General features: G+C 42.6%; 1 protein-coding gene across 3 annotated transcripts in view; it reads right to left on the bottom strand.

Annotated features, from left to right (window-relative positions):
• The window catches only part of LOC115462885 (mothers against decapentaplegic homolog 4), an 84605-nt gene that overhangs the window by 19044 nt on the left and 40291 nt on the right, over window positions 1–25270 (bottom strand). For all 3 annotated transcript variants that reach the window (XM_030192947.1, XM_030192945.1, XM_030192946.1), the window contains exons 8-10: window positions 18749–18799; window positions 6418–6601; window positions 1629–1797 (exon numbers count right to left, since the gene is read on the bottom strand). In XM_030192947.1, the coding sequence (XP_030048807.1) occupies window positions 1629–1797; window positions 6418–6601; window positions 18749–18799 (404 nt within the window). The remainder of the gene's footprint in view (window positions 1–1628; window positions 1798–6417; window positions 6602–18748; window positions 18800–25270) is intronic.

Genomic DNA, 25270 nt, shown 5'->3' on the forward strand with positions numbered 1-25270 from the left:
TCCTCTCTAACAGCTTTAAGAATAAACATGCACCATCTGCTGGCCAAACAGGAGAAGTACACTTCAGATATATTTAAGACAGGGAAATATCCAATACATTTTACAGGCTTAAAACACACAGTTTCTTCACACTCCAGATATCCCCTTCGGTCCCAATACGTTAATCAGCTTACACTAGCATCCCTGGCCCAGATCTGGTTTGAATCTACTAGGTGTACTGCCTTTTTATATTGTATTCTATTTTTGTTACCTCCTTCAATTAGGAGTTTAACACAAATACCTGGGTTCACAATCTAATGTAAGTGGTTCATGTACTGTTCAACTACAAATTTACAGACCACTTTTAAATGTAATACAACATCCAACACTATTGTAAACATTTTAAATTTATAACCCACTTAAATATTATTTTAAGTGGGTTTTAAATTTAAAATATTTACAATAAAGTGTTGGACTTCAATTAGGAGTGAGACTTCTAGGGCCTATTTTTAAAAGGCCCTCAAGATTTCTCTCTTTTCTCAGGGAGGTAAGATTGTTGATTACCTGGCAGAGATCCTGACATTATGTAAGGACTGGGTGTGGAGACTCTAGTGGTATAATACTTTTCCTATTTAATTTGAATTGTGAATTGCTTTGCTGCTCCTGAAATGGTAGCATATCAAATCTATAATGTAATTTAAAGCAATGCAATGTAATTTTTAAATCTGCCTCATTGGACACAATTAATTTTGAAATGTACCGATACTAATCAGATGAAAAACGCACAAGGCCGGACTCAAATCTAGAAAGAGAGTTCTGCCCCAGAAAAGGCTGAATCATTCAGTATGATGTTTCCACGGTGCTAATCCTCTGAATATAAGTAAAGCATGGCAACAGCTTTGGTCTGAACTTGGCTCAGGATCAATTGTTTGAGTAATATGCACCAAACCTGAATTGATTGGGCCCACTACATATATTTTCAGCAAAAATCTAAATATGACATAGCATATAGACTTCTTCTAGTTCATATACTCCAAGCAGGAGGGCATATGCTAGTAAATATGTGACTGTATGCTGTTTACGTGTATTCCCTTTGACAGCTGTTTTATGGATTATTGCACATTCTTCATTCATTTTTTTTTAAGTTCTTTTGTCATGTAAGCCGCATTGAGCCTGCCATGAGTGGGAAAGTGCGGGGTACAAATGTAACAAAAATAAAATAGATACTATTGGAGATTCTACATGGAATGTTGCTACTATTGGAGATTCTACATGGAATGTTGCTACTATTGAGATTCTGTTGCTACTATTGGAGATTCTACATGGAATGTTGCTATTCCACTAGCAACATTCCATGTAGAAGGCTGCGCAGGCTTCTGTTTCTGTGAGTCTGACGTCCTGCAGAAGCCTGCGCGGCCACATTGGTGTGACTCTGGGCAAGTCACTTAACCCTCCATTGCCCCATGTAAGCCGCATTGAGCCTGCCATGAGTGGGAAAGTGCGGGGTACAAATGTAACAAAAAAAAAAATCTGGATGGTTGACTATTGAGAAAGTAAGTTGATTCCACAAATTTATACATTTCTGATTTGTAATGTTTTAAAACACATGCTAAACATTACAAATAACAAATTCACGTGATTAAACCTACCTTTATGTATGCGCTTGGGTAAATTTTGTGAACAGCGTCTCCTGGTGCACGCCCTGCTTCCCTGTCTAGATAGTAACTCTGAACAAAGACCGCATGGTCACTGAGGCATCTGACCCACACATCCCCTTCACCTTTACATTCCAGCTGCACGCCTTTACCTATGTGCAACCTTAGAAGAACAAAAACAAAATTAAAAGGATTCTTCTAGTCTCAAAATGTGTCGCACATTGCCTTAAAGCCCTCATGAGCCTAGAAAGCACAAATGAAGAGGCATGATAAACAAAATCAAGTAAGAACACTACTGGGCTCAATTTCGAAAGAGAAGGACGCCCATCTTTTGACATAAATTGGAAGATGGACGTCCTTCTCCCAGGGTAGTCCAAATCAGTATAATCAAAAGTCGATTTTGGACGTCCCCAAATGCTTTCCGTCGTAGGGATGGCCAAAGTTCGGGGGCATGTCAGAGGCATAGCAAAGGCAGGACTTGGACGTGACTAACACCTGGACGTCCTTCACCCATAATCAAAAAAAAAGAAGGACGTCCCTGATGAACACTTGGACGACTTTACCTGGTCGTGTTTTTCTTACGACCAAGGCACAAAAAGGTGCCTGAAATGACCACCAGAGGGAATCGGGGATAACTTCCCCTTACTCCCCCAGTGGTCACTAACCCCCTTCCCAATCTCAAAAAACATATTTAAAAATATGTAGTGCCAGCCTCGGATGTAATACTCAGGTCCATCACAGCAGTATGCAGGTCCCTGGAGCAGTTTTAGTGGGTACTGCAGTGCACTTCAGGCAGGCGGACCCAGGCCCCCCCCCCCCCCCACCTGTTACGTTTGTGGAGGAAACAACGAGCCCTCCTAAACCCACTGTACCCACATCTAGGTGCCCCCCCTTCACCCGTAAGAGCTATTGTAGTGGTGTACAGTTGGGGATAGTGGGGTTTTTTTTTGGGGGGGGGGGGGGGGCTCAGCACACAAGGTAAGGGAGCTATGTTCCTGGGAGCAATTTCTGAAGTCCACTGCAGTGCCCCCTAGGGTGCCCGGTTCGTGTCCTGGCACATTAGGGGGACCAGGGCACTACAAATGCTGGCTCCTCCCACAACCAAATGGTTTGCATTTGGTCGTTCCTGAGATAGACGTCCTTGGTTTTGATTATCGCTGAAAATCAAAAACGACGAAAAGTCTAGGGACGACCAAATCTAGGGACAACCAAATTTAAGGATTTGGACGTCCCTGACCGTATTATCGAAACAAAAGATGGGCGTCCATCTTGTTTTGAAAATATGGGTTTCCCTGCCCCTGGATGGGGACGTTTTGGGAGGATGTCCAAATAAAAACTTGGACGTCCCTTTCGAAAATGCCCCTCCACGGAACTCATTTTCAAAGCAGATGGACGTCTCAAAATGGTCAAAAAAACCATTCATCTGCCAAAAACATCCAAATCTCGATTTTCGAAAGATGGAATTTGGAAATCCTACACTGCAGTTCATCCAAATAGCAAGAATGTGTGTTGTGGGCGTGTTTAGAGCAGGACTAGGGAAGGCCCAAATTTAGGACATCCAACAACGATAATCAAACACAAAGAAACATCCAAGTCAAAAAATAAGGGCGTCCTAAGTTAGACCTGTTTCAATCACATCCAAGGTATAAAAAGGTGCCCCGATAGAGTAGCTGACCACTGGGGGAATTAAGGTATGACCCCTATTTGATCTCCCAGTGATTACTGTCCCTAATCCCTGAAAGTGACACCGGAAAGGTAAACTAAGCTCCCTGATAATATCCAATATTATGGGTGTTCTGAACACAGCAGCAAGCAGATTTGAAAAGTAGCCTAGTGGTCAATGCCAGAGGACCCAGGTTCAAATCCCACTTCAATTCTCTTTTTTAAATTTTTAAATGGTGGGCCCTCCAGAAACAGAGGTATATCTATGTACCTAAATATTAAAGACACCTGCAATCCTGAGAACTATTGGGGTGGTGCACATTAAGGTACAGTATGTGTTTCCCTGCCTCCGGAGGGCTCACCATTTAAAAGAACAGAGTTGCACTGACCACTAGGCTGCTCTGCAGAGACGACTATGTGGCCATTTTTATACAAATCTGCCAGACAGATGTCCTTGTCCGTGGTTTCTTGGTGTTCATAATTTAGGCGTTTTATTTTGGAAAATGGCTGTTCATTTTGTACACTCTCACATATTTTCAAACAGAAAACCCTGACATTTTTTCTGTTCGAAAATGGCGGAGATGGATAGGGTTTTTTTTTTTTTTGATGTTATGAGCAGGACATCCCAATTCTGACTTGGATGTTCTTTTGAAAACACCCCTCCACAGCTCATTCTTAAAATCCTGAATGTTTTGAAATAGACATTTTGTGATTTCAGAAATGCGTACTCCTGCTAACATACATTTGCTGTTGAAATGTTATTATGCTGCTGTGATAATGACCCTGGTGAAAATAAAGTGCATTAAATACAGGAGAATTTACAATATTGCATATTTTTATTTATAAATTGTATTTTGGTGCCCATGTCAGCATTTTGTTTTGGGTTGGTTTTTTTTTTTTTACTTGGGTAGGCGTGGTGAATGGAGCAAGATCAACTAGAAAATCCACCTCCATATTTCACTAGGATTTCTCAAAATGCTTTAAAAATATTATTTTACTGTCCTTTTGAGCCCTCTCTTTTAAAGGCACAGGCTAGGGCTGCCAGATGATTCTAAGAAAGTAATTCAAGGCAGAGTCAGATTTTATCCCACTGTATCTGTTAACCACCAGCCCTGCTCTTAGGAAAATCAAATAAAGTCTGGGGGCCCCTCATGACCAGAATAGAGACTTGCATGGGAACGGGATTTGCGGAATCCCTTGGGAATCCCCTCTGGGGCTGTGGGCTTCCCGTGGGGACGGCAGCAGTTCCTGCGGGGTTCCCTTGGGGACGGCAGCAGTTCCTGCAGGGTTCCCATGGAAGTGTAAGCTGCACCTGTGCCAGCCTCTCACCAACCAAGTATTAAGTTCTTTGAGTGCCACTTCCTCCTCCACCTTGCTTTAACAGCACAGATGTGGAAAGTCTTCCATTAAACCTCTCTGCTCCCGGGTTGATGAGCAGGCCTCAGCTCTGACACAGGCATGAGCATCAGAGGTCACCTGACCTACTGGCGCATGCATGTGGCAACCTCTCAACACACAGTGCCAGCGAGTCTTACATGTGCGCACCAGAGTGTTCCAAGCTCCAACTTCCATTCCTTCCTTGCCTGCAGTGCTGCGGCTTGAACCCAGAGAGAGTCAGAGAGCCAACCAGAATTTTTCTTTAGGTAGTATTAAATTCTGGTAGGGACGGGTTAAATTCTTGCGGGGATGGGTGGAGAAGGGTAAGATCCCAGCAGGGATGGTTGGGGACGGGTAAGATTTCTGTCCCCATGCAAATCTGTAATTTTTTATTTTGAGAATAAAACCTTGTTTGCAAATTGTGAATTATGTCGTATTTTCTTGAGATGACCAATGCAGGCTAAGTTAGAACTTCTACACTTACGCAAAACAATCACAAACATGAAGCTTTTCTGGTATCTTGGGGGATATAATACAAGACCTTAAAGGCTGCTGTTATAAATATAGAGCATTAGTCAAAAAGAAAAATGTAAGCATTGGTGCACTCAAGACAGACATTTACCCCCAGATTCTATATAGCGTGACCGAAATTGTGGGCGCAAATCTGGTCATATTCTGGATTTGCATGCACAATTTATTTACTTGACAAGCCAACCAATGCCGATAATTGTCACTCAAGCAATTATTGACACTAACTGGCATTAATTAGAATTTACGCACATCACGTTACAGAATACCCTTAGACTTAATGCTTCTGCTTTTCATGAGCTTTTGAAAGAATTGCGGAAGCTGCTTTTCCCTCTGGTCTATATAAGTATTGTGAAGATGACTGTACTTCAGGCCCAAGAACCTCCAAACCTCAAAGGATCCACACACTATGAATGAATGCTTGGTGCAGTTCTTTACGGCTGGACTCTTTAATGACATTGCTGTGTGCCTGTGGAGCTTTATCAGTCACCGCTGTGTTCAGAGTACTTAATGCTGGGGACTGAACTTACATCTTCTTTTCCTCTGATGTGCCTTATCAAGATCGACAAGAGAGAGGATGCAGGCTTAGCTATGGCTGGTAAGAGACACTTATCTTAGCCCAAGACCATGCTTGACATACCTTTTACATAAAACAAAAATCTGCTTCTCTAAGTTGCTACACCAAACATTGTAAATTTTTCAATCAATGTGACTTTAACAAACTACTCCAAGCGTCTCTTATCTTACTGCCTTTAATCCAAGCTCTCTATCATCTTCCAATCAATGTTATGCCTAAATGATTGAATACAATTATATTCATCTGATCAGAACTCAAAAGCATATTATGTTACAAAGTGTGTTCCAGGATGACTTGGGGCAAAAGTATATTTGTTAGACTTACATTTTGAGCTACCTATATTCATTACAGGCAAGACAAGGGACATTTGAGCAGAAATGTCAACCACCACAGCCATGTCTACAGTATCACTTTATGTACTAGCATTTACTAAAGGTGCGTCCTGGAAATGTTCAGAGCCCAAAACGGAAAGCCAGCTGTAAAAACACAAACCTGTTATACAATGATATACTACAGACCTTTTTAATACTAAGAGCCGGCATGAAGCAAGCAGCCTACAATTCTGGATTTCTCATTTACCTATTCAACAGATGCAATGCGGGCATACACTGTTATATTTATCAGTTTTCAGTTAAATACCTTGCTCGCTCAATGGCTTCTGTTCTGTGAACGTTGGAGAGCTGGCCGAGGCAAAAACGGTCTCCTCCAGAAGGGTCCACATAGCCATCCACAGTAACAATGGGACAAGTTGAAGGAACTTTAAAGGTCTCTCCCACCTGCACATCCATTTCAAAGTAGGCAATTGAACACCAGTAGTCAGGAGCTACAGGAGTAAACATGAGGAACAAATATAAAAAAGACATGCCAAGAGTGGGCAGACTAACAGACACACACAACACAGCATGTCATACAGACAAGCTCAATCAGCTTCACTGAACTTTAGAGGATTTGTGTGAGTACACCCACACTAAATATGCTCTGATGATGTCATAGCAGCACTAGTAAAATGAAATTGCTTACTTGTAATATTTGTTCTGTTAACAGTAGTAGCTCAATGGAGTCAGATGACTTGCAACAAGTATTGCTAGAATGTCTGTAGAGATTTCCAAAAAAAGAAAACCTGAAGATACTTCCACAGCCATGCCAAGTCTACTTATCACTATACTTGCAGCATTCAAGCCTTAAGCGCTAAGGATTGGCTAATAGGATAAAATGCCTTGGCTCCGAGTCATCTGACTTACAAAGAATCTAAGCATGATAGATATCCCTGGCAGAAAAAAGGTTGCACTGGTGAGGCTGAGAATCAAAAATCCTCTGTTTCTTCTGACTTTCACAAACATAATGGCTATGAGGAGCAGAAAAAAATAATTCTTTAAGAATGCTCAAGTAGTACCAGGCAGGCTGTAATTATTTCACATAGGATAATTAAAAATTGCAAATGGTGAAGAAACATGGGTTGTCATGCTAGAGAGAGGTGGTTTTATCTGTAGTGACAACAATATGATGGAATAAACGCCAAAGTAAACTGAGACTTGAGACAGATTCCCTGAGTTCAGAAGACAGCATAAGACTTTCCTGTTTAGGAAAAGATGTTTGACTAGGGTGTGGTATATACCGGTGTAGCTGGAAGAACTATATTTGTATTTTTATTGTATTATATTTACTGCATTGTACTATATTATCTGTAAGATGTAAACTGCACTGTATTTTTTTTTCAGATATGCAATCAAAAGTAGAAATAAAGAAGTGGTACTAAACTGATTCACAATATCAGAGAGCTAGACAGTGCACATAACATAAAACATGTATGCTCCTTTGAATACTGCAACGCATGTAACATGAAATTGCTGATCTGTTAGTGACCTGTAACCTGTTGTTAAACTCAACCGCAGTACCTGAAGAACGGAAGGTAGCTGATATACCATCGATTTTTAAAAAGGGCTCCGCAGTGATGTGGAAAATTACAGACCGGTAAGCCTGACTTCAGTGCTAGGGAAAAATAGTAGAAACTATAATTAAGAATAAAATCACGGAACAAATAGACAAACATGGTTTAATAGGACAGAGCCTGCATGGGTTCAGCCAAGGAAGTCTAGCCTCACCAATCTGCTTCATTTCTTTGAAGACGTAAATAAACGGTTGATGTAGTGTAATCTGGATTTTCAGAAAACCTTTGACAAAGTTCTTCATGAGAGACTCCCGGGAAAATTAAAAAGTCATGGGATAGGAGGCAATGTCCTTCTATGGATTAGAAATTGGCTGACAGAAAACAGAGGGTAGGGTTATATGGCATATTTCTCAATGGAGGAGGGTGAATAGTGGAGTGCCACAGAGATCTGTACTGGGACAGGTGCTATTTAACATATTTATAAATGATCTGGAAAACAGAATGAGTGAGGTGATTACATTTACAGATGACATAAAACTATTCAAAGTTGTCAAAACACATGTGGATTGTGAAAAATTGCAGCAAGACCCGAGGAAACTAGAAGACTGGGCATCCAAATGGCAGATGAAATTTAGCGTGGACAAATGCAAAGTGATGCACAATGGGAAGAATAATCCGAATCATAGATGCTAGGTCCCACTTTAGGAGTCTGTGTTTATCACTGCAGAAGCTCTTAGTGCTGTCTCAAGGGCCACTATCCCCCTTATTCTATAACAAACCACCTAAATTTAAGCACCATTTGTGCACTTAAAATTATAGAATACAGACATTCACATGCATAAGTGTGCACTTATTTGTAAATGGCACTAGCGCATCTAATCGTTATTTTGTATTTACATGCTCAAATGACAGCATATTAATAAAAGGTGGGTGCTCATGGGGGAGGGGCAAGGGTACATACTAGGTGTGACCAGCATTTACTCAGGCTACTTGCAGAATACAGTATTTCCGTACAATCATTTACATCAATCATAGACCTGGCATAAATGTACATGCAAACATTTAAGCGTGCTAGTGCCAGTTTACATTAGTATACATAAGTAATCTTATAGAACAGACTTGCTGCCCGCAGAAGTTTGGTTCCTAAATTTTGGGAACGTGTTATAGAATTGCATCTATATGCTGAAGGGAGAAAATGCTTTTTGCGTTTCTCACCTCTGAGCAGAAGTAGTAAGTTGTGTGTTAGAGCTGTTAGAGCTGGGCACTAAAAAAAAAAACTCAGCACGTGATTTTCTAACACACGCATTAAAAAAAAAATTTGCACCCGATGCAATAACCAAATGATATGCAAATTATGTGAGCAACAAATGCGCACAAACATGGGAAAGCACAAATTTCCATGGAAATGTGAACACAGGTGTACATTAGCAGCATGACTATGCATAAAATTGTACTGACATTATTCTTCTACAAGCATGTCTTGTTTTGCAATCTTTGTTGCTACATCAGGAAAAGTTTTTTTCGGTAATGCGAAAAAATTACCGAAAAAAACTCTTCCTGAAGCAGCAACAATGATTACGAAACAAGACGTGCTTGTAGAAGAATAATGTTTGTAGAGGAATGAAAAATGAAGAAAAAAAAGAGGAATACAAATTTGTATTGAAATTAAGAAGCTTCAGTGGATGGCAAGAGGCATAACGGGACATCACGGAGAAATACACCCCAACCGGTTGGAGGGTTTGTACCGAGGCGAGCAATAACACAAGTACAAGATAAGTACAAAATATGATGAAGAGGAGTACATAACAACGGGGGGGGGGGGGGGGGGGTGCAGCCAGTGGTGTTCAATATGAGAATAGAAAATTACAACTAAAGGAATATGGAATGTTAGAGTCTGTCTAAGGTTTAAATGAGATATCTCTCTCACAGCATGAGTGTTTTGACATGACAGGTAGAATCAACAAGCAATGTTTTTTTTTTCATTATTGAGTTTTTTTACATTGGCTGAGGAGTGGCCTAGTAGTTAGGGTGGTGGACTTTGGTCCTGGGGAACTGAGTTCAATTCCCACTTCAGACACAGGCAGCTCCTTGTGACTCTGGGCAAGTCACGTAACCCTCCATTGCCCCATGTAAGCCGCATTGAGCCTGCCATGAGTGGGAAAGCGCGGGGTACAAATGTAACAAAAATAAATAAATATATAAAAAATTACAAGACCAATGATAAGAATATAGCTCCGATTTAAAAGCGGTGGCGCTCTCAAACGAACATAAGAGAGCAAGTATTCCTTGCGGAATAGCCAAGCTTGATAGCGTTGAGGTCTGGTGTTGGTTAAATATAAGATAATTTATGTGCTGAGAGAGCGATATCCTATTACCACTTGGTAAAATCAGAGTGCAAGATAGTATACTACTTACAATGTGAACACAATATGTAATAAAGCATTTTAACTGATAGTGTAGGGTATAAGCAAAGATGGAAAATACAGATAGTTAAGAGAGTAAGAGGAGTTAGAAAATAAGGTGACTAATTTAAAGAAAGGTGCACATTGGGTCAGAGAGATGGTTAAATATGCCTGGAGGCAGCTGTCTAAGTGCCGACACTAGCTGGGAGAGTTTGAATAAAAGTTTTTGCTGCCTCCACTGTTGTAAAAAAAAAAAGAGGAATACAAATTTGTATTGAAATTAAGAAAAAAAAAATGTATTTGATCATCATACATAATCCGAAGTCATGCCACATATAGCAGGGCGCTGAAAATCTTCAGTACAAAGCACTAAGTACACAAAGGAGCAAACGCTTTTCGGTGAGTATGCACAGTCCTGAAAACACAATACTTTCTGATTATCATAATCCAAAAGCTTCCCAGCACGCACGACCTGCAGGATAGCTTATGTGCCATATGCAAAACTCAATTTTAAAGGGATCCTCAAAAGATTTCAAGTTCAAGGATTGTGTGAGCCAACTCTCCAAAATCTTCAGAAGATCTGCATCTTTCACAGACTTGGGAAAATCCTACCAGACGTAAATTATGCCTAGCTCTGCCCTCCATATCATCCAATTTGCATTCCAGCTGTTGGACACAGAGCTGATGTTGATTCGTGTCCCAACACTATGACCCCTGTCCTCCAATGCTCCAACTCGAAGTTGCTGAGCATCGGATTTCAATTCCATGCTATCCAAACGTTTATATGCCGCTTCAGTTCTATCATGTAACTTTTGCAATTTTGCATCTAGCGCTGCTTCCATTGCTGCCCTTACTTCAATCGCAATCTCCAAAGTCCATGCAAAACTCAGGTGCTCGGCAGGGGCGATTGAGTAGCCACCTTAGCTTCAGCTCCCCGCTGTTTCTCCTGATCCCTGCGAGTCAAGCACTACACCATGACATAAACAATAGCCTGAAAACTCTTCCCCACTGCGATCCAACAGGTGCTACTAAAGGTAGGTAAACTTTATTATTCTCTATTTTAAAAGCGTTTCCATTCATTTACTTGCCACAGAAGTCAGACTTATCATCCTGTAGTTCCCAACCTCCACCTTACTTTCACTTTTCTTAGCGTCCACATTTAATAATACAGTCATTAACATTTGCTTTAAATGTACAGATGGTTACACGAGTCTTTACACCCATTTTTCTTGTGCATTAGACTTCTTTCAGGAAAGGGCAGTCATGCTAGCATAAAAACTTGTGTGCAAAATTTGCACTAAATCTCCCCCGCATTATTACAATCGGCCCTTCAGTTTCCAATGAACATAATTGATTTTGATTCTCTTCAAGGAAACAGTCGGTGAATTCCTGCTCCTCATCTAAAACGGCAAGCCCCTGTCCTAAGTAGGTCTAGTAGGATACTACACAGGACTAGAGCATAACATTCCAATGTCTCCTAACAAAACCATCTAGCGTTTGGCATTCATGCTCTTAAAAGTGCAAAGAAATGCTTCTTAGACACCCTGGCATGTTTCAGGATCAATCTGACTGGTCAAGTTATTCAGCTGCCCGGACAAACTTGGTGTCCGTCTTCTTTCCAATCAGAAGGGGCCAAGAGCTCCTCCGCTCGTCCTCCACATGAAACAGAATAGGTACAAACTTTAGCATTGTGTGTTTAAAATATGAGAAACCTTCAAGTACAGACAGAAACTCTTTGGCTATGGAGGAGAGAGTTGTGAGGAGAGGTCAGAAGAGTATGTGTTTGGAACAAATCTCTATAAAGTCAAAATACAAGTGTTAAGAGCTACTCATAAAGAGTAGTTTGTAATGGAAGTCCCTGAATAAAACTGGATCAATTTGTCCACAAGAGAAACTTCTGAAGGACAGGAGTGACGGTGATGACATCTATTAGATTCCTGGTGGCCTGAGACCACTGGGAAGCTAGTGTCCACTGGGCAGTCCTCAATCAGAGAAGTGCCATGTGTGTCATATGGACAGTCGAGGCCATTTGGCCTAACAATTGCAACATCTGCCAAGCTGCGACTTGCTGTCTCTGGGGGACCTAGGCCACAATGGTGACAAGATCGTCTGCATGCTTGTCCAGATGAAAGGCCCTGCCTTGAAAAGTGTCTAGTCAGGCTCCAAAGAAAGTTAACCTTTTGACAAGGAGCAGATGAGACACTGGGTAGTTGATAACGAACTCTAGTAGCTCAAATACGCAAATAGTTCTGGATATGGATTCTTGCGCTCCTTCTTTTGATGTTCCCTTTACCACCTAATAGTTCAAGTAGGGAAGCACATGCACTCCCAGACTGCATAGCAATGCTGAGACTACTGCAAGACATTTTGTCGACATCCTGGGAGCCGATGTGAAGACAAAAGGCAGAACGCGGTACTGGTAGTGGTGCTTTTCCACTCGAAATCTGAGAAACGTCCTGTAACTGGGATGTATCTGAATGTGTGAATAAGCCTCCTTTAACTCCTGAGAGAATAGCCAATCCTGCGACTGAATCATGGGGGATTAAGGTACCTAGGGAAATCATCCTGAAATTTCTTCAGCCAGGGCCCTTAGATCTAGAATGGGCCGGTATCCTCCTTTCTTGAGAACCAGGAAATACTTGGAGTAAAACCCGCCCTTTCTCCCTTGGTGGAACGAACTCAATTAAATTGGCTTACAAAAGGGACAAGAGCTCCCGAGAAAGTAGCTCCTGGTGCTGAGAGCTTAGCTTTGATGTTCTTGAGCAAACTGGAGGGAGTGTTCACAAATGGAGGGTATAATCCAGCCAAACTTTTTTTTTTTTTTTTTTTTGAGAACCCAGTTCTTGAACAGTGCCTCAGGGCAGAGATGTTTACCCCCCTGCACTCCCTGAGACTGGGGAAAATCCAGTATCTCCTGGTTCGATTTGAACTCCAGGGACAATCAGAGCCCAGAGAACCAACTTTGAAAGTCTCTATCCAATAGCACTGCAGGTTGCCTTCCCAAAAGGCATAAACTGAAAAAGAAAAGTCTTTTCTGCAACAGCTTTAAAACAGAAAGCAAACACTACCTGCTGGCCAATTCACAGGCTTGAAACCCCCCTGTTTCACCACAGACCTCCTGTGGCTTCTGCACAAAAATCTCCTACAACAGGAAGATGCAGCGGGAACAGGCTGGGAAAGCGACCTGATGGTAACAGCATATTTCTTGATGAGGTCCATGACCTCCTCCACCTTGTGGCAAAGGTCATCTCCCTGGAAGGGGACATCCACCAGTTGCTCCTCAACTACTACTTCCAGGTCAGAAGCATGCAGCCAGGCAAGTCTCTGCATTCTGATACCGCCTTGGATGACATATTGAAAGCATCATAGGTCACCCAAGCCATATGTTTTTTGACACTCGCACTGTTTGCACTAACTGGCAAAGCTCTGCAGCCTTTTCAGATGGTAGAGTGTCTGCAAACTCTGCCACACTGTTGACAGAGGACTTTAAGCAGATGCTCATGAAGAGCTGGTAGGAATGTATGCAGGCAGCCAGCATAGCATTCTGATAAGCTTTTTTCCCCCAAGAGAATCCAAGCTCCGAGCATCCCTCCCCTAGGGTGCCGAAGAGCGAGACTTGGTGCTCTTGACTCTTTTGAGAGTGGATTTGATGACCATAGAGAGGTGCAGATGTTGAATCTTTTTTTTTTATGGAAGCCTTCTGAACTCTATACATAGTCATCCTTCTTAAGAATGGGCTAGACGGGTGGGGGTGGGGTATCTCCCATAGCTTCATCTGAATAGCCTTGAAGATACTGTGAATGGGCACTATCACAGCCTCCTTATGAGGGGCATCAAAGTCAAGGACGCCCAACATTTTTTCCATGGGCTTATCCTCTACCCCCAATTTAAATGGGATGACATAAGCCATTTTCCACATGAAACTGGCAAAGGAGAGCTTCTCATGGAGAGGCTTTCTCCTCTCATGTGGCGGACATGGATCTAATGGAAGTTCCAAAGGGTCTGCCTATGGGGGATTATCTGGCTTCTCCTCAGACACCCAGGAATGGTCAGACTCAGAACAGTAATCCTCTGTCTGGGTTCTCACTGTCCTCAAGCCACTGGGCTGATTCATAGTGAGAGACAAGGCACATTGCGAGACCTGGACTACAAGGATGCCCCTCCCACCAAGGGGCTGGATGCTGACACCCTCCTCCAGGCATCAACATGTAGCCAAGAGTGAAGGAATGGGCCTCTAGTATGGGCTAGACTGACATGAGGTCCAACCCTGAAGCCCTCTATACCTCAGCATTGTGTCAGGTAAGAAGCCACTCCAGTTCATCCTGGAGCATGACCAGGATCTGTTCTTTGGTTATAGGCACCGGCAAAGGCGGGGACTCAGTTGAGGTAATCAAGTCTACAGAAGATATCGGGGCTGAATCGGAAGACTGGTCCCGGCCCCGTGGAAGTTGGGGCACTGGTGCCAATTCTCTGGAGGTGTAGCAGCTCTCACAGAAGAAGTGCTTCTCGGATGTCAGTGATGCCAATGCCCTGATGCTCCTGGCACCGTTCTTCGGGGAGAGGGGGGTTGGAAATTTATGTCAATGTTTCATGGCCTCCACCCAACAAAGTTTCTTAGAGTCCCTCGGTACTAAGAACATCAAATCCAAACATATCCTTGGTACTGGGACAGAGACTGCTCGGTTCCGAAATGCACTACCAACACTCAACATTGAGGCAGTTGGAGATCTCCTCGATGTCGATGCATCTCCTATGCCGGTTGCGGTTCCAAAGGCTGTAGGGACCGATACCAATGTTGATGGACTTGGTCTTCTCGGACATCTGGTGACAGAGCTGACAAGCACGAATTATGAATATCTGTTTTCAATATGACCTTGCCACACCAGGTGCACTGCTTAAAACCACTGGGAGTTTTCTGGGACATGTCAGGAAAAAACGGCCAAAGCGAAATCAAACAGCTCAATGGTGAAGAAAAAAGGGAAACAAGGTTACCTCGACTGACGTGCTCAGGCCTAAGGAGCCAGTGAGCCACAAAAAAACAAAACAAAGGAAACCTAAAAGTGCTGAAAAAAAAAAAACACTAAGGAACCTACAGAGGGGAAGAAACTGGTCCCATATAGCATTTACACATAGCCAAACCAGCCAAAAAAGAAACTCAAATGCGAGCTTTGAGGAAAACGAGAAAAAACACATCTGCACTTTTCCATGGATGAGAAAAGACTGTGGGTCCCACACAGTGAAGGCGGGCTGGAAGATGCTCATGCACGCGTGTGTGGTGGGGTCGCAAAAGCTTCTAGGAAAAGCTGGGAATTTTACCATGCCAGACTCCATCCAATGATCTCATTCATCTGTGTGAAAATAATGTCCTCGGAGATTTAAAAAAAAAAAAAAAAAGGCAAACATCTGCTGAAAGCTAATCAGACCTCTGGAACATGACTCTCAGTGCTAACAGAAAAAGATTAAATGAAGCGTGCTGCATGACTACAGAACACAGGAGCCGTTATGCATGCTCAGAAAGGCCTTTCAGTCTTCACTGGTTCTGGACAACTGTTCTCTGTCAATACAACAATATGACATCTGTGTAAATTATTTTTATTAAAATTTAATATACCACTAGGTTTTTACCAGGACACAGCCGTTTGCAATGAAAAAATAGCAAGATAAAAATAAAATAAAAAACAAGAATGGAGCTCCATAAAATTTGATAGGAACAACCTAAAACATTCACATAAGAAAATGACACTCACATCAATGAGGTCTAACCAAATAAATCTACAAGTGTCCTCCAATAATGCTAGTATATTCCCTCTTCTCCCTTGGATATCAAAGGCTTGCCTAAAAAATAAGTTTTTACTAGAACCATAAATTTTCTAGAGTTTGGTTTAGCACGAATCATTCTTGGTAGGTAATGCCATAACGCTGGAGCCAGTCAGAAAATGCTCTCGCAAGTTGTTTTCCCTATGGGTTCTAGAAATGGTACTACCATTTTGTGATCTTGTAATGATCTAAGAGACCTGGTTAGGATATATGGAACAGTCACATCACCAGGGGCGGACCGACTGTGGTATGTGCCCCTGGATAATAAGGGTCATGGGCCCCAAGCCACCTATCAAAAGTGATTAAACTAAATAGAAGCTAGGGGAAAGTACTGCCGCGGACCCTCGGGCACTACCTTATTGTCCCAATGGTTAGTTTGCCCCTCCATCGCACTCAGGTAAAGCTGGTTGTTGTTCATGCTTAATGGTTAGTGCAGTGAGCTGAGATCCTGGGGAACTGGGTTTGATTCCCACTGCAGCTCCTTGTGACCCTGGTCAAGTCACCTAACACTCCATTGCCCCAGGTACAAAACTTTGACTGTGAGCCCACTAGGAACAGAGAAAGTACCTGCATATAATGTGCACAGCGCTACATATATATAGTAGAGCTATAGAAATGATTAGTAGTAGTAGTTTGTGAACTGCTTGCCTTTAGAGAAAAAGAAAAGTTGATGCCTCTACATAGGCTTTTGGCAACTGTCTCCTATTCTGGGCTCAGCATCTGAAAAGCTGATAGTTACCCAGAGAAAGTCTAGCAAAATGGTATAGTATAAGCATCAGAAGATGAGAATGAATGACCTAAATATGTACATCTGAGAGAACAGTGGAGAAAATACCTTTTGAGATACTGGAATGTAATTAAGCACAAGAAGGAAGAAACTTTCTCCGAACGAATAAAGTGCTCTAGAACAAGAAGCGGACTAAATCATCAGAAAATCTCTCCATAGAAGTGGTGGACAATAAATAAAACAGACTCCCAGCAAAGCAGTGAAGACAGGAGTAAAAGAATACAAAAACCCAAGGGATAAGAGACTGGAGACGAGCAGATTTATTTAATAGATCTTTAGAGATGGGAGAGGTTCTGTGAGATTGGAGATGAGCGGATGTGGTCCCTCTTCACAAAAGTGGAGACAGGGAAGAAGTGGGAAACTACAGACCAGTAAGTTTCACGTCGGTGGTAGGAAAAATAATGGAGTCGCTGCTGAAAGGATAGTTAACTTTCTAGAAACCGATGGGTTACAGGACCCGAGGCAACATGGCTTTACCAAAGGAAAATCCTGCCAAACGAATCTTATTGACTTTTTTGACTGGGTGACCAAAGAACTGGATGAGGGATGTGCGCTAGATGTAATCTACTTGGACTTCAACAAAGCCTTTGATACGGTCCCCCACAGAAGACTCATGCATAAGCTAAAGGGTTGAACTTAGGACCGAAAGTGGTGAACTGGATAAGAAACTGGTTGACCGACAGGTGGCAGAGGGTGGTGGTAAATGGAATCCGCTCGGAGGAAAGGAAGGTGAGCAGTGGAGTTCCCCAGGGGTCAGTGCTGGGGTCCTATTCTGTTTAATATATTTGTGGGAGATATTGCTAAAGGGTTGGAAGGAAAGGTGTGCTTTTTGCAGATGACACGAAAATAGCCAATAGAGTGGATACCCTGGAGGGAGTACAAACAATGAGAAGGGTCGAGAGTCTGGCAGTTAAAATTTAATGCTAAGAAGTGTAGAGTGATGCACTTGGGGTGCGGAAACCCAAAAGAGAGATACCGGATAGGAGGGGAGAGATTAGTAAGCTTGACTCAGGAGAGAGACCTTGGGGTGTTGGTGTCGGAGGATCTGAAGGTGAAGAAACAATGCGACGGCCGTGGCCAGAAGGATGCAAGCTGCATAGGGAGGGGCGTAACCAGCAGAAGAAAGGAGGTGTTGATGCCCCTCTACAAGTCATTGGTGAGGCCCCACTTGGAGTATTGTGTTCAGTTTTGGAGGTCATAGCTTGCTAAAGATGTAAAAAGACTGGAAGTGGTGCAAAGAAAAGCTACGAAAATAGTATGGGATTTGCGTTGCAAACCGTACGAGGAGAGACTTGCTGACCTGAACATGTATACCTTGGAGGAAAGGAGAAACAGGGGTGATATGATACAGACATTCAAATATTAATCCGCAAATGAACCTTTTCCGGAGACGGGAAGGCAGTAGAACTAGAGGACATGAATTGAGGTTGAAGGGGGGCAGACTCAGGAGTAATGTCAGGAAGTATTTTTTCACGGAGAGGGTGGTGGATATGTGGAATGCCCTCCCGCGGGAGGTGGTGGAGATGAAAACAGTAATGGAATTCAAACATGCGTGGGATAAACACAAAGGAATCCTGTTTAGAAGGAATGGTTCCGTGTAATCTTAGCGGCAATTGGGTGGCGACACCGGTAATTGGAAACAAAACGGGAGCTGGGAAGACTTCTACGGTCTACGCCCTGATCGTGACTGGATAGGGATGGGCTGGAGTGTAAATTTTAAGGGGCTTCGTTGTTAGCTTCAGAACTTAGTACAAGAACAGTACTGGGCAGACTTCTACGGTCTGTGCCCTGAGAAAGGCAAGGACAAATCAAACTCTGGTATACATATAAAGTATCACATACCATGTAAAATGAGTTTATCTTGTTGGGCAGACTGGATGGACCATGCAGGTCTTTATCTGCCGTCATTTACTATGTTACTATAAGCAGAGAGGCTCCCCAGTTAAGCAACAGAAAGGTTTGCTATTAAAAGCCTAGATGACCAAGTATGTTTTTAAGATACATGACATGGAGACGTATTTTCAAAGCACTTAGACTTACAGACAATTCTGTTAACACAAAAACTTATATACTTACCAGGATGATTGGATATAGGAGGCTGGAATGCAAGTTCATTATGACCTGGCCCTGTAATAAACAATAAAAATGCAAATAACCTAACAGCAATAAATGAGTTCAAACAATGTCAATGGATACATTTAACCCATAAACTTTGCATCAGTTTCCATGCAGGATGATTTCCTATGGAAAATAAACACATTGAAATATGATATCTGCACTTTATTTTCAAGATCACGCTGAATGCACGTGCCCAGAAACACTTTCCCTACATGCTGTTGAAGTACGCACATCTTTTTGACCATACTGAGGTGGGACAATTGTACATTGCTTTCAAAATTGTCCTCCACACTGGCATTTTGCAACCGAGCAAAATGCATCACAACCATCAAAAGTGAGAATCCAAAGTTAAAACAAACACAGGTGGTTTGAAAGTCAGAAATTCAACCAAACAATGAACAAGAATCTCACTCTCTGCTCTCTTTTAGCCAGAAAGGTAATTTAGCCTTCAGGATCTCCAATAAGGGAGCAGGGGCGTAGCCAGACAATAGATTTTTGGTGGGCCTGAGCAAGAAGTGGGTGGGCACCAAGTGTTCTCCCCCCTCTCCCCACCACCACCAAAAAAAAATATGTCAGCTGGCAGGAAAATGCTTCTTTCCAATTTGGAAGTCTGAAGCAGGCATGCACTGAAAACTGAGCATGCCCAGGTGCCGGTATCATGGAGAGTAGCATTTTCATTACAATCAGGGGGAATTCTTCAGCTGGCAGAGTTTAGTATCCCCACCAGCTACCACTAAATGTGTACTACTGTCAGGTGGGCCTGAGCCCTAAGTGGGTGGGCCCTGGCCCACCCAGGCCCACCTGTGGCTACACCACTGTAAGGGACTGTGAAAGACAGTGGGGGGGGGGGGGGGGGGGAAGTGATCATCTGGTGTCGGCTGAGAGAATGTGTGGATAAGAGACTTATCTACCTACCTCAGCACAAAATAAAACAAACTCCTTTATCAGAATTATAATCCTACCTACAGAAAACTGTTTTACGTACAGTCTGAAACTTTTCTCTCTCTGTGAAGGGGCTCACTTTTCCTTTAAAATACAAGGGATAAGATACATCCTGGGATTATTTTCATGGGTTGTACAAGTCATTTAAGTTTGAGGTTCTTTTCTGCTTATCTTTCAAATTCCATTGCTGGTCATAGATCACTAGAAGGCAGGTCTGTTTACACACTGCTGAGAAGACCATGACATGCAGCACAGTCTTCAGTTCCTAGTGAAACCATTTAATACCACAATGGGGGTGAGACTGTACTGTACAAAACACTCTTCAATGCAAACAAATCTGTTGACAGAAGAACAGGTCATGAGCAAGACTTCTTTCCACTGAGATGCAGCACGGCTAATGGTGCAGAAAAGAAACTAGAATTAACTGCTGGCTAAATCTGATCATGAATGTACCTGAACTCCAAAAGCACATGACTTAATCACACTTGAAGCAGACAGCTGACCTTAATGCCATTTTGCTACACTGATTATAATATATGGGAACATTAGACAGTGCTTTTTTAAAAGCACAAAACTACAAACTTGCAGATAAAGAAAATTTGTTGATCATCATATAACCTTGAGTAGTTAGTAAAACTCAGAGGTCAAGTTTCAAAAGGCACTCACACGCCCGGTGCTAAGCCGAACATATAAGTGCCTTCTTTTTTTTTTTTTTTTTTGTAAATATCTGGCAGCATTAAAAGACTTTACATGCAACATGATGTGTAGAAACAAAGGGGAATGTTTGGGGTGGCACCCACAATATATGAAACTATTAAGTAAAAATGTCAATATTTAGATAACTTATGGATAGCATATATGTTGGGCTCAGATGTAGAAGAACTAGGTAGAAAAAGGTGCATCTGAGCCAGATACATAAGCTATACTCAGAAGGCCAATATTTATCACATTATGTGCGGTCTGTATGCAGAAATGCCAATATTCAGTACTTATATATGAGCTATGTATGTAGCAGAATGTCTACAAATCCTATATAATAATTTGCACCTCCAACGTTCCATATCTGGCTGCCTGGGTTCGTAACATCTCCTGACGTCAGCCAGCCTCCAGCGTTCCATTCCCCCTCACTGTCCCACCCTCGCGTCAAGACGTAATGACGTCAGAGGGCGGAACAGTGAGAGGGAAAGGAACGCTGGAGGCGAGCTGACATCAGGAGGGATGTTACGAACGGAACGGAAGCCAGCGCCAGCCAGCCAGCCAGAGAACGTTCAGGTACAAATTGAGGGGAGGAGAGGAGAATCGCTGGACATGGAGGGAAGAATTGCTGGACATGGAGGGGAGGGCAGGGGAGAGAGAGAAAAAAAAGCTTACATGACAGCTTTCCTAGGGCCCGTTTCATTGTTGAGGAAACGGGCATGGTTCAACTACTACTTACATATTTAGTAGTACTCACCATACTTAAAGCACCATTCCACATACCAGTAATTTCAAACATTTAGACACTTCAAATTATTTGGCAGATATTCTGCTAAAATTTACCTCTCTGAGCTCTGGAATTCACTCTCTTTGGAATTATGTACAGAAATTATTTAAGATTCAAGAAACTCACTACAGCCTGCATTTCTGAGCAGGTACTTGCCAATTTTAGTTGCAGATTTTGAGGCATATTTTCAAAGCACTTTGGGAGGCTAAGTGCCATAGATTTCTATGGAACTTTGGGAGGCTAAGTGCTTTGAAAATAAGCCTCTATGTGTGATTGTAATTGTTATTTAGGGGAAAAGTAGGATATGGCCTAGGCATTTACTTTTTAGGGCATTTTTTATGTTGGTGTAATTTGTGATTTTATATTGATCATATTTTAATCAATACTGATGTATTTGATTTCATTTATCACATATATAATCGTATCAAATATTGAGAAATAGCTGCTCTTTAATAGGGGAAGCAATGTCGCCACAGGAATTATCTTGTACAATGTACTGAATACCAGAGATGCAACAGAAAAACTACTGGCAAAGTTCTTAAATAGAAGGCCCTAACTTGGGAACTAAGGAGGCCATTTTAGAGCGGGCCATATAAATGGCTCAAAAATTATACATGTACAAAGAAGTGGTTTTAGAAAGGGAAAGTACATGTATATCTTCACTTCTAAAACCGTTTACATGTTCACCAAGTGGCAGCAGGTACACATGTAGAGTTACGCTTACTCAGGAGGCGGCGTACATATACCAGCCAGGTTATGCACATGTAGGGGTACAGTCAGTAAATGTTAGGCGCTAGGATGATGCACCTTAAGCACAAATTCTTTAAAGGCAGTTCTGTGCAGAAGAATACCAGCTCAAGTTATTTTTGTGCCTAACTTTAGGCATCAGCATTTATGTCTGCCAAAAGTTAGTGTAAATGTTCGCACCTAATTACTAATCAGTTACATAATGAAATGGAAGTATTCTATAGGTGTGCACCTAAACCCTGGGAATGCCCCTGACCCACATATGCCCTCTCTTGGTCACATCCCCTTTGGAGTTGCACCTTATAAAAATTAGGCACTGTTTAAAGAACAGAGCATAATTCAGTTACACATACAACTGCCAATTTGCACCAATTAGTGTTTAAGGCCAGTTATTGATAGTTATCGCCAATTAAGTCAATTAGTTTACACAATGACTCTACTCGGTAAATGCACGCCTATCTTTGGGTACCATTTGCAAAATGCTAAGTATTCACCAAATTCTGTAAAGTATATGTGGGAACATCAAACTCCATCCAATTCCACTCCCTGGAACACCTATGCAGAATTGCTCCTTATATATACTTTTACACATATATGGTGGTGGATTTTATACAGCTGGCTTTCTATATGTAAAAGACCAAAAGAAAATTCACTGGGGTGGAAGAACGCTAAATTCCCATGAGAGATACCAAGGAGATAACGGACAGTGGGAAGATGACCATGAGCCCAAGAGACAAGGACAATGGTCTGAAGTTTCTGGATTAAGTTTTATTAATCAGACACTCAACACAATACTGTGTTTTGGCCACAAGCCTGCTTCAGGAGTCTTGTAAGCCTTGTTGGCATTTAAATTGCTCCATGTGATAACAATACATGTCTTCATTATCAAATAATCAAAGGTCTTTTTCAAAACCAGATTCTCATTCTGACACAAAGTAAATTAAAGCCTCTGGGCACTATAAGCTGTTTGCCTGCTGTCCAGGGTCTGATAGTATCAACGGGATCAGCCTTTCTATACAGCAAGCCCCCTTTCCATAGGATACGGTCTTTACAAGTCTCACTGATTGGCTGGCCATTCCTCTGCCTCAGGGCTTCCAGGTCAAGATCAGAGTGTTGTGCTTCCTGAAAACCATGTCTGACTCATATCAGTATCCATATCTGGAAGGGTCTCTGCTGGTGACTCTGACAAACCAGGGACAACAGTCTGCTCAATAGGTATGTCAGTTAAGTCAGGCTGTTCCATATTCACAGCCCCGGTCACCTCTGGAACTGGTGCTGCTGGCAGTACTGGAGTGCCTCCTCTTGCAGCTTGGTCAGCTGGTTCCACCTGGACTGGCTCAGAATCTGGAACTGGAGAAGTGATCTCTGCTGCTTCTGCTTGTTAGGCCACCCGGGCCTGACTACAGGGTCACCATAGCGGAAATGCTGACTCCGCTATCAAGGGTAATGTTCATTCGACCCATGTCAGTCCCACATCAGTACCGGCATGTTTTTCGTTATTCCTACTTCTCTGTATCCTGGCTTGGTACCCCAACCCAGGAATACTCGAACAATGGATGCAGTCTCTCTGGATCCATTGGCTGTCTACAAGCCCAACCACCTGGATCTGATTCATGGTTACTAGGGTGCTGTAGTGTTATGGAAACCCATCTGCTTTCTTGCTCGATAAATGACCAGTAACATTTTGTGCTGCAGCAACTGCATGGGCCTCCCTTGTAAGACTGGAGCCACCCATGAAAGTCGCCAGCTTTGGTGCAGGAACTGAAATGCTTTTCAGTGCAGGCTTGGGATTATCTAGGCAATCCGCTTTATAATGTCCTGTACACCCACACTGATAACAAGGACGCTCATGCTTAAAGTCTTTAGGTTTTTGGGGAACACTGGCGAGTTTGCTTGCAGTCTGTGGTTACAGGGATATTTGGCAAGAAAAAGGTACAGAAAAGGGCAACAAAATAAAAGGGATGGAGCAACTTCCCTATGACGAAAGGCTAAATCGGCTAGGGCTCTTCAGCTTGGAGAAGAGACAGCTGAGGAGAGATATGATGAGAGGTCTACATAATAATGAGTGGAATGGAACGAGTAGACGTGAATCGCTTGTTTACTATTTCCAAAAATACTAGGACTAAGGGGCACACAATGAAGCTACAAAGTAGTAAATTTAAAATAAATCAGAGAAAGTATTTCTTCACTCAACATGTAATTAAACTATGGAATTCGTTACCAGAGAATGTAGTAAAAGCAGTTAGCTTAGTGGGGTTTAAAAAAAGGTTTGGATAGCTTCCTAAAAGAAAAGTCTATAAGCCATTATTGAAATGGACTTGGGGAAGATCCACTGCTTATTTCTAGGGAAAGCAGCATAAAATGTATTGTACTGTTTTGGGATCTTGCCAGGTATTTGTAAAATGGATTGGCCACTGTTGGAAACCAGGATGCTGGACTTGATGGACCTTTGGTCTGTTCCAGTATGGCAATACTTATGTTCTTAGGACTCTGGCTGTCCTTAGATCCCACCTGCTGCGGATACGGATGGCTTTTCTTTGACAACCAGGGACAGTTAGCCACAAAAATGTCAGATAACTCAGCTACTTTCTCTGGAGTACGGGGCTGGTGATCTTGAACATGTTCCCTCACCTCTGGACGACAATGCTGAAGAAACTGCTCCAGGACCATCAGGTTTTGGCAGTCCTCCAGGGTTTTAACCATTGAGCCACCGCTTGTGCTGGTATCTTAACTGGATCACAAAGTTATTGTGAGTATCACCCGCCCTCTTGCAAAGTCCGGAACTTTAATCTGTAGGTCTCGGGGGTAATGGCATAATGGTTCAACAAAGCTTTGAGTGCCTCCTCAAACTGGGAGCACATCACCACAGATAGTCCTTGGAATGCCTCAAATGCTCTACCAGTGAGCTTTCCTCCCAGATAGTGCACCCAGTCTTTCTGAGGAATCTCACTGAGGCGGCAAAATTTTTCAAAGGCAGGTAGATATCCATCAATGTCACCTCAGGTATCAAACTACACAAACAAGTTAGGCCCAATCCAGGCTGTGGATCCTACCTCTGGCCTTGGTGCAGGGGATGGGCTGCAGCTTTGGCGATGGGAGCCATTTCCATCTCCAACTTCATTGCTGGAATTCACACTCCTCATGCCGCAGTCGCTCTTCCTGTTCCTCTCGCCTCTATCACTCTGCCATGTAGATCTGCTAGATTTAAGCTGGTGTGGCATCCGGTCCTGCCAACTCACGGGCCTCTGCCCACAAGGAGTCTAGTCTACCCCTAGGAGAACTCTGTGTAGGCAGGTCCTGCAGCTCCT

The sequence above is a fragment of the Microcaecilia unicolor genome, chromosome 2 (assembly GCF_901765095.1).
Source record: "Microcaecilia unicolor chromosome 2, aMicUni1.1, whole genome shotgun sequence".
NCBI lineage: Eukaryota > Metazoa > Chordata > Amphibia > Gymnophiona > Siphonopidae > Microcaecilia > Microcaecilia unicolor.